This window comes from Magallana gigas, chromosome 3 (genome assembly GCF_963853765.1).
Source record: "Magallana gigas chromosome 3, xbMagGiga1.1, whole genome shotgun sequence".
Lineage (NCBI taxonomy): Eukaryota > Metazoa > Mollusca > Bivalvia > Ostreida > Ostreidae > Magallana > Magallana gigas.
Window position 1 is genome coordinate 38,215,150 of NC_088855.1, and position 14,879 is coordinate 38,230,028.

A 14,879-nucleotide genomic window follows, 5' to 3' on the forward strand; every position below is an offset into this window, starting at 1 on the left:
TAATGTAGATATAGAGCCTACAGATTTAATAGCATAACCAGATATTCAAAACACATTAAAGCAAAATTTAGTATGACAGGAACAAGGGTACTGGTAAGTCAAGTAAAATTGGTAATGAGAACTTGTATGCCATATACTAGTAATTTTAGAAGTATTTGCCTGGTTTTTAAATAAATAATCCTTTAACTACATCCTATCCTTCTATATAAAATGGTATAGCAGTGTGTGTGTGTCTTTAATCTTTATATGCACTATGTACTAACTTTGACACGGGTACGAGTTGGATCTGAGGTGTCATCAAATCTTATGGTGTACCCCACTTCATCCCCCAATAGAGCCCCCCTCTCCTCAGCCACTCTTGTTGCAACCTGGAAAAAATCACACTAATTACAAACACAACAAACATTACTCAATAAAAAAAAGATTCAACCCTTAAGAGAAAATGCACATCTATTTGGTAATTTTGAAAATAAGTAATCTTATTTATTAACTTGCATTGGCTCAAGAAGATTATGTTGCCTTTATAGTCATATGATGACCAACTTGTATACAATCTGATTAAAATCAGATCCTTTGATCCGCTCACGAAGATTGCTACACTTGTGATTTTAATCAGATTGAACTTTATGTGGAGCCTGGTTCACAAAGTTATTCTACACTTTATTCAATAGAGTAATTCAAGTACAGCGTTCTTTATAATCACTCACTGTGACTGCTGCCACTCGTCTTGGTTGAGTGACTCCTATCACATGACCTTCTGCTCCCCATCCAGCCTCCAGCAAATACTGAATTATGAAAAAGTAAAAAGAAAATTAATTTCTTACAAAAGTACAGACAAATGTCATATTTTGCAAATCTTTTTTTTTTTTTATTACATTGTGGTACTAAGTTTGAGGGTAGTTATCTGAGAGATTCTCCACATACTTGAGGTATCTGGGTGGATTTTCCACAGCCTGTTTCTCCAACAATGACCACTGTCTGGTAATTTTCCACCAAATAAAGGATATGGTTCCTCAACTGTTCGATTGACAACAAAAGTTACAAAAGACTAAACCTAGCTTATCATATCATGACTGATATGTAATGGCAGTACACAAACTGTACACTTATTGTACGTTTTTACCATGTTAATACCTTAAACACTGGAAGCTTCTGCCTCTGTTGCTCTATTGACAGAGAGACATTCTGGTTGTACACTACAGTTGTCCCCCCTTCCTCTGTTGTAGTTGTTCTCTCTTCCTTAATAGCCTGACCAGGAGCATCAGTTCCTTCAATCCAAGAGACAAGAATTGATAACTTGTTGCTTAATATCATCTATCAGTTATTCTTTATTAAGAACATGTAGAATATGATGAGACTGCATGGTGTAGTGAAAATACAATAATCTGCACTTATTTTGTCAAAAAATTTGAATTTTTAATTAGATTTGCCCAGAATTAGACATTTAAATAAATTACAAATGTTATGGATGCTATTTAGTTATCCATTTCTCAAGGTAAATCAAGCAGAGGATGGAAGACAAATTTAAATGATAGCAGTAGAAATTATGCTTGATTTTAAAACTCGATCAATGCTCCAAATTATTCCATGCTATGCAAGAAACTTTAATTACCCGGCTTCCAGAACTTTGGTGCAAACGATGACATATTCAGTTATTCTTCTTTCGTTCTATCATATGAATCCACGTGCATTTCGTTTGTCTGACGGCTGACTTTGTTTACTTCCGATGACCTGCCCATGCGCCATCGAAGTGTTTGATTCCCGCCAAATTGTTCGGTTTGTCTCGGTATATCTCGCGCCCGTCATTTATTCTCCGAGAAGTTGCGAAGGGAACTTGAGGGCCAAAATAGGGTAATTTTTGTGTTACGAATTCAACATAGATCAATTAAATACGGAATCACATTCATTAGAAAAATCTTCCTATTGCAGAAAAAGATGTACAATATATAAGCACAAGTGTAGGTATGAGGTTGGGAATTGATCGGAAGGCAGTAACAGTGGTGGATTCAGGGTGTGGGGTTCGCACCCACAGCATAGGATTTTCATTTTTACAAGTCAAAATTTGAAATTGGCTACTTAAACCAGGGACGTATATACTAGTATATACGTCCCTGCTCAAACCCATTTTTTACAAAGGTTTGAAATACACAAATATATATGATTTTTAATTTACTTAATTTAAAAAAAATGGCATTCAGTTATGATTTTCACTAATATTATTTTTTTGGGGGGGGGGTGACTTGACTACCAAAAAAGGACTGATCACGATATTTGTTGTTTATTGCAAATGAAGAAAAAAATATTATATCATAAAGAAACATATAACCCAATATTTGAAATTTAAAAAGCTGTCTCAATGCAAAACGAATCAAAGGAATTAATATAGAACATTGTGATGAAATTTGTACTATTTCAAAGAATTATTTTGAATTTTTTAGGGGGAGGCCAAAAACTGGGCAAAATGTTACACTATTTTTATACAAGAGGCACTTTGAAATATATCCCATGCAGTCTTACTGAAACCTTTCCATGGACATCAATGTTCCATAGCAACCAGACTGTAACAACCACTGTAGAAAACACCGCAAGTGATCGCCTTTTGACAGTCATTTCCCAAAACATCTTTTTGTCGCTAGTCAAAAATTTCAAGTGAAATGAAGCAAACGGCGATAACACTGACCGAACTCAACGTTACGGCAGCGGAAGAAGATGGTACATTTAGGTACTATATCTCTGATTTTGATCAGCTAATTCATTGTTGCAGATTTCTCTTTTGGCTGCCTTGAGCCCCCATTTCCGAGTGTCAAGGAAACTTTCAATCAGAAAACAGGACAGCGACAGAATTTTAGTCAAGAATCCATTATAAGCATGATAAGTTCTGTTTCTCGTGTTGGTCACTCATGCAGACCCTGTCATGTATAGATGTTCTGGTGGCTTGTTTGAGTTCTACTGCTCATTCTGGTCCTACCTCCAGTGTTTACATCGTATATCACTTTTTGGATGTTTCTCGGTTGCTTGATGAAATTCCGGTTGCATGATGGTCCAACATAAAGTCCTCATCCATATCAGGACGCTTCTCATCTAATACAGTGTATCAAAATACTTTTATTCAGATCCTATAAGTACCGCATTTTTGGTTTGTTTTATCTCGAGATGAAGAGCTTATAATAGCGGCAAGGTACAGGCCTTGTTGTTTTTTATGGTACATGTATACAAGGAAGCAATTTTTTCATACAATGATTTAGATAGGGAGTACCTATATTTCCATTCTTCGAACGCCCCCCCCCCATTCGACTACAAATCTCCACGCCAATGGCAAGGGAAACCCCTTCGCATCCCACAGAAGCAGGTGCACAGAACACACTTCCGAACATACATGTACATGTTTGTATGTTCACAGACTTGGCCATGTTTTGGTTCATGGGATACTTTGTCATTAATACATGTGTGATTTCTTTGATGGCGAACAGCATCATTGGTTGTGAATTATAAACTTCCAAATGCATCGTGCTGTGTCCGAACTATTAGACACCATGCATGAAAAAATACTGGCCTTTTTTGTCGTCATGGAGACCGATATCTCTAGAATCTTCCATCTGGAAATAACTGAAAAAATCTTTTAAACCTAGCTTAGAAAATCGGACTGGAAAAGACGAACTAATACTTTACCATATGATGTATTGGAATAACATCCAATTCATCAAACAGCAGAAAAACACAAGGTGCACGCAGCTCCACTTGAAAACGTCTTGAAATATGCCTTAAATAAAAACTGAACTTTAAACGTTTCCATTTTAAATGGAATGGTGTAAAATCATTGAATTTTAAAATTCTCATTTTAACAAGAATTTCCAATTGGAATGAAAGTCAAAGAAGAAAACTCTTCTGAAGATATTAAAAAAATAATATTCTGCATCGACCAAAGCGAAAGTTTTTGTGTATCAATGGCAGCACAAATGCATTTTGTGCATATTTGATATTAAAACACGATAAAGAACGTACAAATCATTATATCGGGATTCATATTTTCCACCACTGCGTCATGTACTAGTAAGTTTATCTACTGTTTTATATACTATTCTACAACAGTCATTGCCGAGATAAGAGATTCATTCATTCATTCATTCAGAGTGAGAGATATGCCGCGGACATTATTCTCCAGTATGTTACATGTGGGCAGAAATATTAGTATCCTATGAAGCTGTGTAATGTCTTGCATTATCACGAAAGGTTTTTGTTATATAGTCTGCTTTTCTTTCAAAGTCATATCAAAATCATCAATCACTAAAGATGAAAATGTCTGTCAAAACGAAAAAAGGTTTTGCAGAAAAGAATATAAGAAAAGACAAAGAATCTCCATACTATTAGTAATAACGATTTTGTATATATATGGTGCTACATTTTACTTGCATTTGCAGCAAGACAGAGAAGTCGAGACAACTTCAAAGCCCGTATATTAATAGCTTACCGAACAGGAAATTTCCTAAACAAAACTATAAAATTTGTTAACTGAAATACAATATTAAGAAAGAAAAAATACAGACTAAGTAAACACTTTTTGATCATGAATACCGATATGTGTTTGTACAGTAACTTTTTAACTACACTAATAGGAGTAAAACAATAAAACACCTTTAAACTTCCTCTGTAAGATTGCACTAAAAGGACCAATAAAAAACAAATATAAAATAGGAACTTCCCCGACTTTTATTTCTATACAATGAAGTTGAATATCAGACGTTATAGAGCACAGGACACTGAAACGATCACCCAGTCTTAAAAAAAAGTTAAAATAAACGCCCACGTTGAACTTGTTTTAAGGACTCTTTTGAGCTCGTTGGGATTCAAGATGGCAGAGGATCAACCAACTATTGGAATTTACGGGCATTATCTTCTGGCCTCTGGACTATTGGGCGTAATATTCCCGTCCATCTTTTTATTCAATCTGGACTGGCACTCGGATTTCTCCTGCATTGTGGGTAACGTCCCTTTCACCACCAAGTGCCTGGGATCCATAGCGATCGTGGTCACCATTCTGCTTATTTGTGCCCAAAAGAATTCGTGGATTTGCACCAAAGGCGCCTCAGTAGAAGCCAATGTTAAGATCGTTGTCTTGTGGATTCTTGGAATTGGTGTTTGCATTATTCGTCAGACCGATCATGGTTATCATGTCAACGTTTTTCCCGAACTGGCTAAGACAATGTCCGTCGTGTTCATCATTTTGCAGATGCTCTTCTTAACTGGCTGCAGTCGTTACATTTTTTATGAAAGTAGGAAAATCAAATATATGATGTCTCTTCTCGCCGTGGCCAATATTGTAAACTGGTTAGATACAACCCTTCTTAGTAGTGCAATATTGACAGAATCCAATTTTACACAACTAACAGAATATGCAAATTCTCCGTGCGTTACTCTGTTTCACGGGGAACTATATTTCTTACCTTTGGACATGGAATTTAGCATTCTTGCAACAATAATTGTGATTGGCGTACCGCTGACAAAAAATACACAAAATAATCCTATTGTTTCATCATGGAACCATAGAGAAGAAGAACTTGTTACAACTTGTCGACATTTATCCCTTTCTGGAAAACAGAAACTTTTTGTGACAATTGCTTGTATTTTTCTAAATGCCCCGTTTCTTATATATATAATTGCTTATCCGACTGACAAAGCATTTCGACGTATTTTGATTTTCAGGAATGAATGGCTTCTTAGTGTCATAGGAGCCAAGATGATGATCCTTGTTTTGATAATAATTGCATATTATTACTTGTATAAGATCAGTTCTGTAAGAACCCAACCAATTAATCTCAATTTTAACGACCTAGCTCTAATCCTAGGATCATCGGCTGTAAACGCTTCTGGGGTTATTAATTTTCTGTTTCAACTAGGCTTGAATCCTTCCTATACTTTTCACACTTGGTTTAATATGTTTTACATTCTTTATCAAACAATTTTTATCTCATTTATAAAATACATCGTCATTCGAGATAAAAATTCACTATTATTGATAAGAGTAAGAATGATTATACTGATTCTCATAAGTTATAATATTGTGTACTGGGTCAAAGACTCGCTTTACTTCCTCTCCTTTATAAATGTTAACGTACATAGCAAATTCATAAAAAGCCTGTTTTTTCTAATGTATCCATTAGAATCCTTTTACAGGTTCCAGTCAGCAATGGGGATGATAGCATTTCTATTTTAAATCAATATCTATGGAATTAAGAGTGCTGGATGGTCCTGGTCATTTTAAGGATGTATTTATCTTCTTTAGTTGACGAGCCCTGTATAAAGATTTTTACGGAAATATTCATATTCTAAAGCTAAGACATTTTTATTATTAATAAGTGAATTAATTAAATAAATAACCTACGCCCAAAATATCATATTCTACAGTTTAAGGCGGACCTGATAGATAATTGTTGTCCACCATTGTGACATTACGCATGACGTCAAAAATACAAATAAATTATTTACTGACTCGCCAGGGTACTAATTTACGGCAGTATGCATCCTATTTAATGCAGTCATAACATGTTATAATATGATACGTATAATCTTCTAAAATTACGTATGTTGATTAAAAACACAACACATTCTTTATAGCGTTGTTTTCTTTTTCTTTACCCATTTGTAACCCTTTAGTTAATACCGGTATATGAATAAGCAATTACTATAGCAATTGCTAAGCAAACGTGTATTTGAAAAGCATTATTTAATTGATTACTGATAAAATGTTAAAGATATTTTTCATTCCTTAATTTTTTTTACACAAAAACAATGTAGTTACATAATTTGGCAATATTGAATATTTTACACAAAAACAATGTAGTTACATAATTCTGCAATATTGAATTGAGTCTAATACATTATGTAAGCAATAAGAACCCGACATGTTCATTCTTATTGGTTTATTCAGACTACATGTACATGAAGTTGATTGAACTTGTACACTATTTTCCGTGTAGTCCTGTCGAATCTTTAACTACTTTTATCAACGTTAAAAACACAATTGTCTTTTAACATTATTGCATTGCATAACATGCATTTTATTTCATTTTAAATAAAATAATATATTCAATAGTTGCAATTCAAATGTTGGATTAACTGTTGAACTATGCTGGAAGTAAATACTGGCAATTTCCTATTGTTAATAATGACTATTAATGGAAGTATTTCTTTTTTAATCTGCCTATGATAAATACTTTTGAAAGTGGTCATCAAGTTGTTTTATTTTACTTATGTTTAAACTAGCAAATAAAGTAATCTTTAAACCATGTGTGTCACATGGGGTCTATGACAACGGGATGTTTATACAGGTACCTGCACTGATGCTGTTAGACTACAATATATGGGTAAAACTTTCATCTTCATTTCATCAGAATTAAATATTTATTGAATGTAAGTATTAATATCTTAATCAGAATTTTTTTTAGCGGGGAGCTTTTGTTGGCTTAGTTATTTAAGCGGTTTGATACCCTAGCTCTAAAATTTTAAATGCTTTTATACACATGTATATCATTTTGAATGCAAGAAATATCACCGCGATCAGTCTGTTTAACTTAGAGAATAATAAAGGTACTGAAAACTCATTCTCAATCATTAATAAGAATAAAAGAATACTCTTTGATACAAGTAGGAATGAATTATCCTCTCAGGGACCCCTCCCGTAACGACAACTCTCGGATGCATGACCTGATTTGCCCTCTTGCTTACCTGAACTTCATAAAAACAATCATGGCTCACAACGACCAACACCAGGATGATGATCATCAAAAAATGACAGTGGAAACGTGGAAGGATTGCTGGAAAACACCTGATGTGGAGTTCCACAACCCAGATTTGAATGAACTATTCATAAAATACCACCAGAGAATGCTAACAAGACCAGGTATGCGGATATTTGTGCCTCTGTGTGGAAAGGCTGTGGAGATGAAATGGTTGTTGGATCATGGACATAAAGTGGTGGGATTGGAGGTAGCACCTGTCCCATGCAAGGCTTTCTTTGAAGAAAACGGCATTCCTTATGATGTTAAAGAAATGGCAGGCATTCCTGGAGAAAAATATGAGAGTCTAGATCACAACATGATAATTTATAGCTGTGATTTCTTTCGATTCACTGTAGACATCTGTGGGGAGTTTGATGGCATATGGGATAGCGGTGGTCTGAATGCTATGGCTGTCGAGGACAGAGAAGCATACATTCACGTAATCCGCGGGTTGATGGGAAAAGGGTGCATTAACCTGACCGAATTTGTTAATTTTGATAAATCCATGACGGATGAAAAAAGCATGACGAAAGAGGAATTGGAAAAAGCATTTGGTGAGGGATTCACAGTGGAAGATGTTAAAAAAATAGAAGCTCCCGAGAGATTCAAAAGTATTGGTTGTGATACGCTCCAGCTGTTTGCTATCACAAAAATCTAACGCAGTTAGACATACATTACTGATTATTGTTCATAGAAGTTGTGTATCTTTTTAGTTTAGAGGTTACCGTTGATTTTCATTCTTGGATGATTTTGAAATAGAATTTTTTTTATTAAGCTCACCTAAGGCGAAGGCTTAAGTGAGCTTTTCTGATCAAAATTTGTACGTTGTCTGTCGTTGTTGTCATTGTTATTTTTTTGTTGTGTCGTCTTAACCTTTTTACAATTTCAAGGAAATTAGGCTTATTTCAACTAAACTTGGCATATAGCATCACTGGGTAAAGGGGATTCAATTTTAAAATTTATTCGAATGAACGACCACTCCTTCTTTAAAGGAGAGATAATTTAGAATGATTGAAAATATCTTCTCAAAAACATTATGACCCGAAAAGCTAGAACTTGTGTGGAAGCATCCTAAAGTAGTGTAGATTCAAGTTTGTTCAAATTATGATTCCCAGGGTTTGATGGGGCCAATTTGGAAGGGGGGTAGGGGCTCAACAAATATTTACTTTACAAGATCTAGAGAAAACCTCAGTAAAAGCACAAGTTATGCAGATAACAGCTTGATCAAACCATGATTCCCTGGAGAAAAGTGTGACCACAAAGGGAGGACTTTTACATAGGAAGAGAAAAAAGCTTTTAATATATAAGAACAGAGAAAATCTTCTCACAAACACTGAAACAACAAAAGAAGCTTGGTATTTTTCACAGAAATATGTAGAAAAAAATTGGCAGATCTTTTAAATACTTTTTTTGCTAGATTTACTGTATCTAATTGTCAAGGTATTTTGATCTGGATACTGTAATGCTGATTTGATCAGAGTTATGGCTATCATTGCTCAGATGATCGATGGAGCCTCTGGGCCTCTTATTTATCTTTACAGGAAAAATTTTGATCAACTATTTCAATGAAATTTAAAATTAATTTTACAGTGGGATTCAATATCCGGGTTACAGCCATAAAATCGACCATAAAGTTTTTTTTTCATAGGATCTTTATAAAACTGCTTTGAATACCTTTTAATGCACAAATGTTGCACAGGAACAATTATGTTACTTTTAAAAAAGGAATTGATTTTTTTTCTTTTTGCTATAAATCCTTCATTTTATTAATTTAGCATTTCCAGGTAATACTTCAGTTGCTTTTTTTGTTACCACACCGCAAAGCATTTACTCCCGCAACACTTTGCTATTTTGGTGTGGAATTTTTCTTTTACTATAATTCAATCTTTGCTATGTTTTTTTATTATGATACTCGTGCAGTTTAGAATAAACATTTTTTTTCTGATTTTTTAGGTTCAATGTTTTATATCTTTTATATCATTTATTTGTAGGACGTCTTCGCTACAATAACAGCTTTACCCAAGCTATACGTCAACTCTTTGTTTTTAGAATTATTACATGTACTTTTTATATGGAAAAAAACTGTGCGATAGTAGTTTTATATGTATATGTTTGTATTTTAAAGTTGCTTTTTTCATATTATACCTTTTACAGCATATTTTTAAATAAAGCTATAAATAGCTCCAACAGTATTTTTCATTTTCTTTCTATAATAAAAAACTCATATAAGGCCTATTCCATTGAAAACCATTAATATTCTCCGTTTAAAACAAATCTAAAATTCAAATTAATGACTTTACAATGGCCCCTCGGTATGTATGGCCATTCGGTAAATGTGTATTCACACCTCAAATACGACCATCAAGATGTGAATACAAGCTAATACATGTTATAAAACATAATTCATTGTCATATTTGCCTCATGATCAATAACAATGCTAGAGCTTAGTTTTTCTTCCCTTGACCTAACTTGTTAATACTTCATCCCCAAAGTGTTTTGGGGTGAAGAGTGTATTGTGACTTTAAACAAGTATCTAGGTCGACGTATAAGATCAAAGCAGACTTTAAGGCATGACCCAAACTTTCTTTTCTTCAGGTATCTGTCTTGTGCTGCATCGATAGAGCACTTAACGTGTAAATAATCTGCAATGATCTTTAACTAAATTTTTGATTAAGATGTTAACCACAGTCTTCTACAATGATTTTACCCTGTTGTCTTCAAGCAACACGAGGTCCTTTCAAATGACCACCATCTCACTGATTTCTATTCCCACATATGACGGGTCAGATTCCAATAAAATGCCTTCGTAGATGTTTAATGCATGTACTGTACGAAGGGTTACGCATTGCTCATTATTTAGTAGATTTCTAAGTGCGTTAGAACTGTGCCGATTTGTCTTAATTTCAATGACGTAGTCTGATTACAATTATTCATGAGCTGAAAACTCCTCTAATGTTATCACATTTCTGTTTCAGCCAGGCACCAATCATTCAACCTACATTTTAAGCATATTTGACATTAAAACACGATAAAGAACGTACAGATCATTTTCGGGATTCTTTTTTTTATTTTACAATTTTATATATATTATAGTTGCAATTGTAGACGGAAATCCTGAATTGAGTCGGATATACATGTACATTATATATGCGATATATATGCGATATATATGCGATAAGAACTCCAGATGTTCATATTATTTAGTTTTCAGACTACATGTACATGTACATGAAGTTGGTTGAAAATACACCATTTTCTTGTACTTATGTCGAATCTTTAAACAATTTAAACAATATTTATTGAATTGAATTGAAATTGTATTTACATGTATATCTCAATGTATTAATTTTGCATTCTTTTTGCAAGGAACTTTTGTTGGCTTATTTAAGCGGTTTAATAGTATCGCTGTAAAAATTTTAATTGCTTTCATGCCCATAGATATTACACTGAATGCAAGAAAATGTCACCGCGATCAGTCTGTTAAACTCTAAGAAGAGAATAACAAACGTACTGAAAATTCATTGCCTCTGCCTACACTAACCGATAAAAGATGGAACGTTTAAGGAGAAGGCTGGATTCTCAATCATTTAAAAGAATAATTCTTTGACACAAGTAGGAATTAATTATCCTCTCATGGACCCCTCCCGTAACGACAACTCTTGGATGCCTGACCTGATTTGCCCGCTTGTTTACCTGATCTTAAATAAACAATTATGGCTCACAACGACCAACACCAAGATGATCATCATCATCCAAAAACGACACTGGAAACGTGGAAGGAATACTGGAAAACACCTGATGTATGGTTCAACAAACCAGATTTGAATGAACTGTTCATAAATTACCACCAAAGAATGCTGACAAGATCAGGTATGAGGATATTTGTGCCTCTGTGTGGAAAGGCTGTGGAAATGAAATGGTTGTTGGATCATGGACATAAAGTGGTGGGAGTGGAGGGAGCACCTGTCCCTTGCAAAACTTTCTTTGAAGAAAACTGCATTCCTTACGATGTTAAAGAAATGGCAGGCATTCCCGGAGAAAAATATGAGAGTCTAGATCACAACATGGTAATATATAGTTGTGATTTCTTTCGATTCACTGCAGACATCTGTGGGGAGTTTGATGGAATATGGGATAGCGGTGGTCTGAATTCTATGGCTGTTGAGGACAGAGAAGCATACATTCACGTAATCCGCAGGTTGATGGGAAAAGGGTGCGTCAACCTGACCATATTTATTAATCTTGACAACTCCATGACATATGAAAAAAGCATGTCAAAAGAGGAATTGGAGAAAGCGTTTGGTGAGGGATTCATAGTGGAAGATGTAAAAGAGATAGAAGCTCCCGAGAGATTCAAAAGTATTGGTTGTGATACGCTCCAGCTGTTCGCTATCACAAAAATCGAACGCAGTTAAACATGCATTGCTGATTGTTACGCCAGAAATGTAGGAACTTTAATAATCAAAATTTGTTATTGGTAAAGTTTGATCATAGTGTCCATCTTTAGAATTAGTTTAAAGTTTGTTCATTAATGTGCATCTTTAAATTTTAGCGATGGATATATGTATATACATGTAATTAGACACTTAATACTGTTTAATTTTTATATTTGGATGATTGTGAGATAGAAGGATATTTTTGGGCATTCTAGCTCATCAGAGCCAAAGGCTCAAGTGAGCATTTCTGATCAAAATTTGTCCGTTGTCTGTACTTCTTTCAATGTTATTGTTGTTGTCTTCGTCGTAAGCTTTTCACATTTTCATCTTCTTCACCAGAAGCACTAGGCCTTTTTCAACTAAACTTGTCACAGAGCATCACTTGGTAAAGGGGATTCAAGTTTATTCGAATGAAAGGCCACGCCTTCTTTAAAGGGGAGATAATTTAGAATTTTTGAAAACCTGTTGGTAATTTTGAAAAATCTTCTTCTAAAAAACAATACGACCAGAAAAGCTAGATCTTATATGGAAGCATTCCAATGTAGTGTAGATTCAAGTTTATTCAAATCATAATCCCCGGGGTATGATATGGCCACAATGGAAGGGGGTAAGGGTTAAAAATTTTACTTAGGAAGATATAGAGAAAACCTTAGTAAAAGCACAGGTTGTGCAGATTAAAGCTTGAACAATGATTCCATAGAAAGTAAAGCCACAATGGGAGATTTTTATATATGAATAAAAATGAAAAATCTTTTAACATTGGAATAGAGAAAAATCTTCTCACAATTGTCTAAAAGAACAAAAGGAACTTGGTATTATGTGCATAAAATTCGGCGGATTGAAATGAAATATATACTTCATTTTTACACTGGAATTCAATATCCGGGTAACATCCATTAAAATCGACCATATAGTTTTTTTACATGATCTTTATGAAACTGCTTTGAATTTGTTTTAATGCACAAATGTTGTCCCCGAATAACTGTGTTACTTTTTAAAAGGAATTATTTTCTTTTCACTTTTTTATTATTTTTTTTGCTGTTAATCCATTTTTGATATAATATATTTTCATTTTATTACTATCAACCACCAAGGAATACTTTGGTTGCTTTTTTGTTGCCACACTGCATAGCATTTACTCCAGCAACATTTTGCTTTTTTGGTGGGATTTTCCCACTGAACTGTTGTTCAATCTTTGACAATAACATTTGCAGGGTATTTTTTCATTATGATACTCATAAAGTTAAGAAATAAACATATCTTTCTGATGTTTAGGTTCAACATTTTATATCTTTTTAATTTTCATTTTATAGGACGACTTGACAATAAGATATAGACACAAACAAGGGGTTTTTGATTCAACGTTTTGTTTTACGAATTATTAGTTTATATAATAAAAACTGTGCCATAGTAGTTTTATATGTGTAGGTTTGCTTTTTATCATATTATTCCTTTAACGGCAGATTTTTGAAAATAAATTGATAAATATCTTCAACATTATTTTTCATTTCGTATTTAGATTTTAGGCCATACACAGTAAACTCTTAGGTTCTAGTTCTCATAATGTATAGTGATTGAAAAAAAAGTTTCACAGTCGTTGTCCGAGCAGTATAAGTTATAGTAGCTTTAAATTTTATTTTCAGTTTACTTTCTATGATACATGTTATTTATATGCGCTTGTTTACAACCAGGGACTTATTCACAACTATCGTAAGTCTCGTGTGACGCGTTTTCAAAGGTCGCAAACCCTTTGTCTCTTTGCTACAAACAATGCACGTCGCCTTAGTTTTTTCAACAGAAATAACAGGAAGAATGATGTTTGTAGATGTAGAAGGATAACTAGGAGGCGTTCGAACACTATCAACATTAACCGTTATTCAACTGAACTCTTTTTCCGTATCAACATCTGCATCCTTTGTATTAAGGGACTTACCTGATGCCGGGATGACAAGGGGACGGATTTCAAACTTTAACTGACCAAACCCATTTTTTCTAATCTATAAACCTTCCACCTGCATTTTTAATTTGGCAAAAAAAATGTCACCAATGCACATATTCTTTGCAAAGAAGGAACTGCATCTACTATCATAACGAAATACTACAGAAATTGGTTAAAGTGCATTGGCTAGACAGATAACGAATAATTGTTTAAATTCATAGAAAAGTGGGTAATTAAGTCCAGTGTGAACCTGTCTGCGCCGGGTCAGAAATTATAAATAAAATGCTACGGCTGACCACGGTGTGTCAGAACATTAGTATTGACTTGAGCTCATGTACTACAATTTCCGATAGATGTTCTGGAAAAGCAAATGCAACAGTTTTTGCTCAGCTGGATTTTTTTTACGTTGCACCTGTCTCGAGTAACACAGAGTGAATGATGCTTGTCCTCAAACGAAGCGTAATTACACTGAGGTGTAGTTCCTTTCGATTGCTCTTACATTTAGTTAAGAACAGATATGTACCTTTCCAATCGATAATTTTTTTTGGAATATTTTATTGAATCTCTTTTACCATTTCACATGGTACAAAAAATATATATATAGCACATTATTTTGAAAAAGAGTTATATATGAGAGAGAAAGAAAAAAGAGGTGAAAAACTGACAGGCAATCACAACACGTACATCAAACATAGAACAACTATGTATATTTTACTTATAATAATAAT

At 34.1% G+C, this 14,879-nt stretch overlaps 3 protein-coding genes across 3 annotated transcripts in view; 2 read left to right on the forward strand and 1 right to left on the reverse strand.

Moving 5' to 3' along the window:
- Positions 1-1,768, reverse strand: part of LOC105343240 (probable ATP-dependent RNA helicase DHX35) — a 70,304-nt gene extending 68,536 nt beyond the window's left edge. Inside the window, exons 1-5 of the mRNA XM_066079667.1 lie at positions 1,613-1,768; positions 1,135-1,268; positions 925-1,017; positions 708-785; positions 264-368 (exon numbers count right to left, since the gene is read on the reverse strand). Coding sequence (XP_065935739.1) covers positions 264-368; positions 708-785; positions 925-1,017; positions 1,135-1,268; positions 1,613-1,646 — 444 coding nt within the window. The 5' untranslated portion in view covers positions 1,647-1,768. The remainder of the gene's footprint in view (positions 1-263; positions 369-707; positions 786-924; positions 1,018-1,134; positions 1,269-1,612) is intronic.
- A 5,925-nt stretch (positions 1,769-7,693) lies between these two features.
- On the forward strand, positions 7,694-9,962 carry LOC105343239 (thiopurine S-methyltransferase). Its single transcript, XM_020073325.3, has one exon. It carries the CDS (start codon positions 7,744-7,746, stop codon positions 8,431-8,433), a length of 690 nt encoding a protein of 229 aa, XP_019928884.3. The 5' UTR covers positions 7,694-7,743; the 3' UTR covers positions 8,434-9,962.
- Positions 9,963-11,489: 1,527 nt separating this feature from the next.
- LOC105343241 (probable thiopurine S-methyltransferase) lies at positions 11,490-12,191 on the forward strand. The gene has a single exon (XM_066077872.1). It carries the CDS (start codon positions 11,490-11,492, stop codon positions 12,189-12,191), a length of 702 nt encoding a protein of 233 aa, XP_065933944.1.
- Positions 12,192-14,879: the final 2,688 nt, after the last annotated feature.

Bases quoted from the DNA above. Each gene is read 5' to 3' on its own strand.
- LOC105343239 (XM_020073325.3), top strand. From the start codon at position 7,744: ATGGCTCACAACGACCAACACCAGGATGATGATCATCAAAAAATGACA.
- LOC105343241 (XM_066077872.1), top strand. From the start codon at position 11,490: ATGGCTCACAACGACCAACACCAAGATGATCATCATCATCCAAAAACG.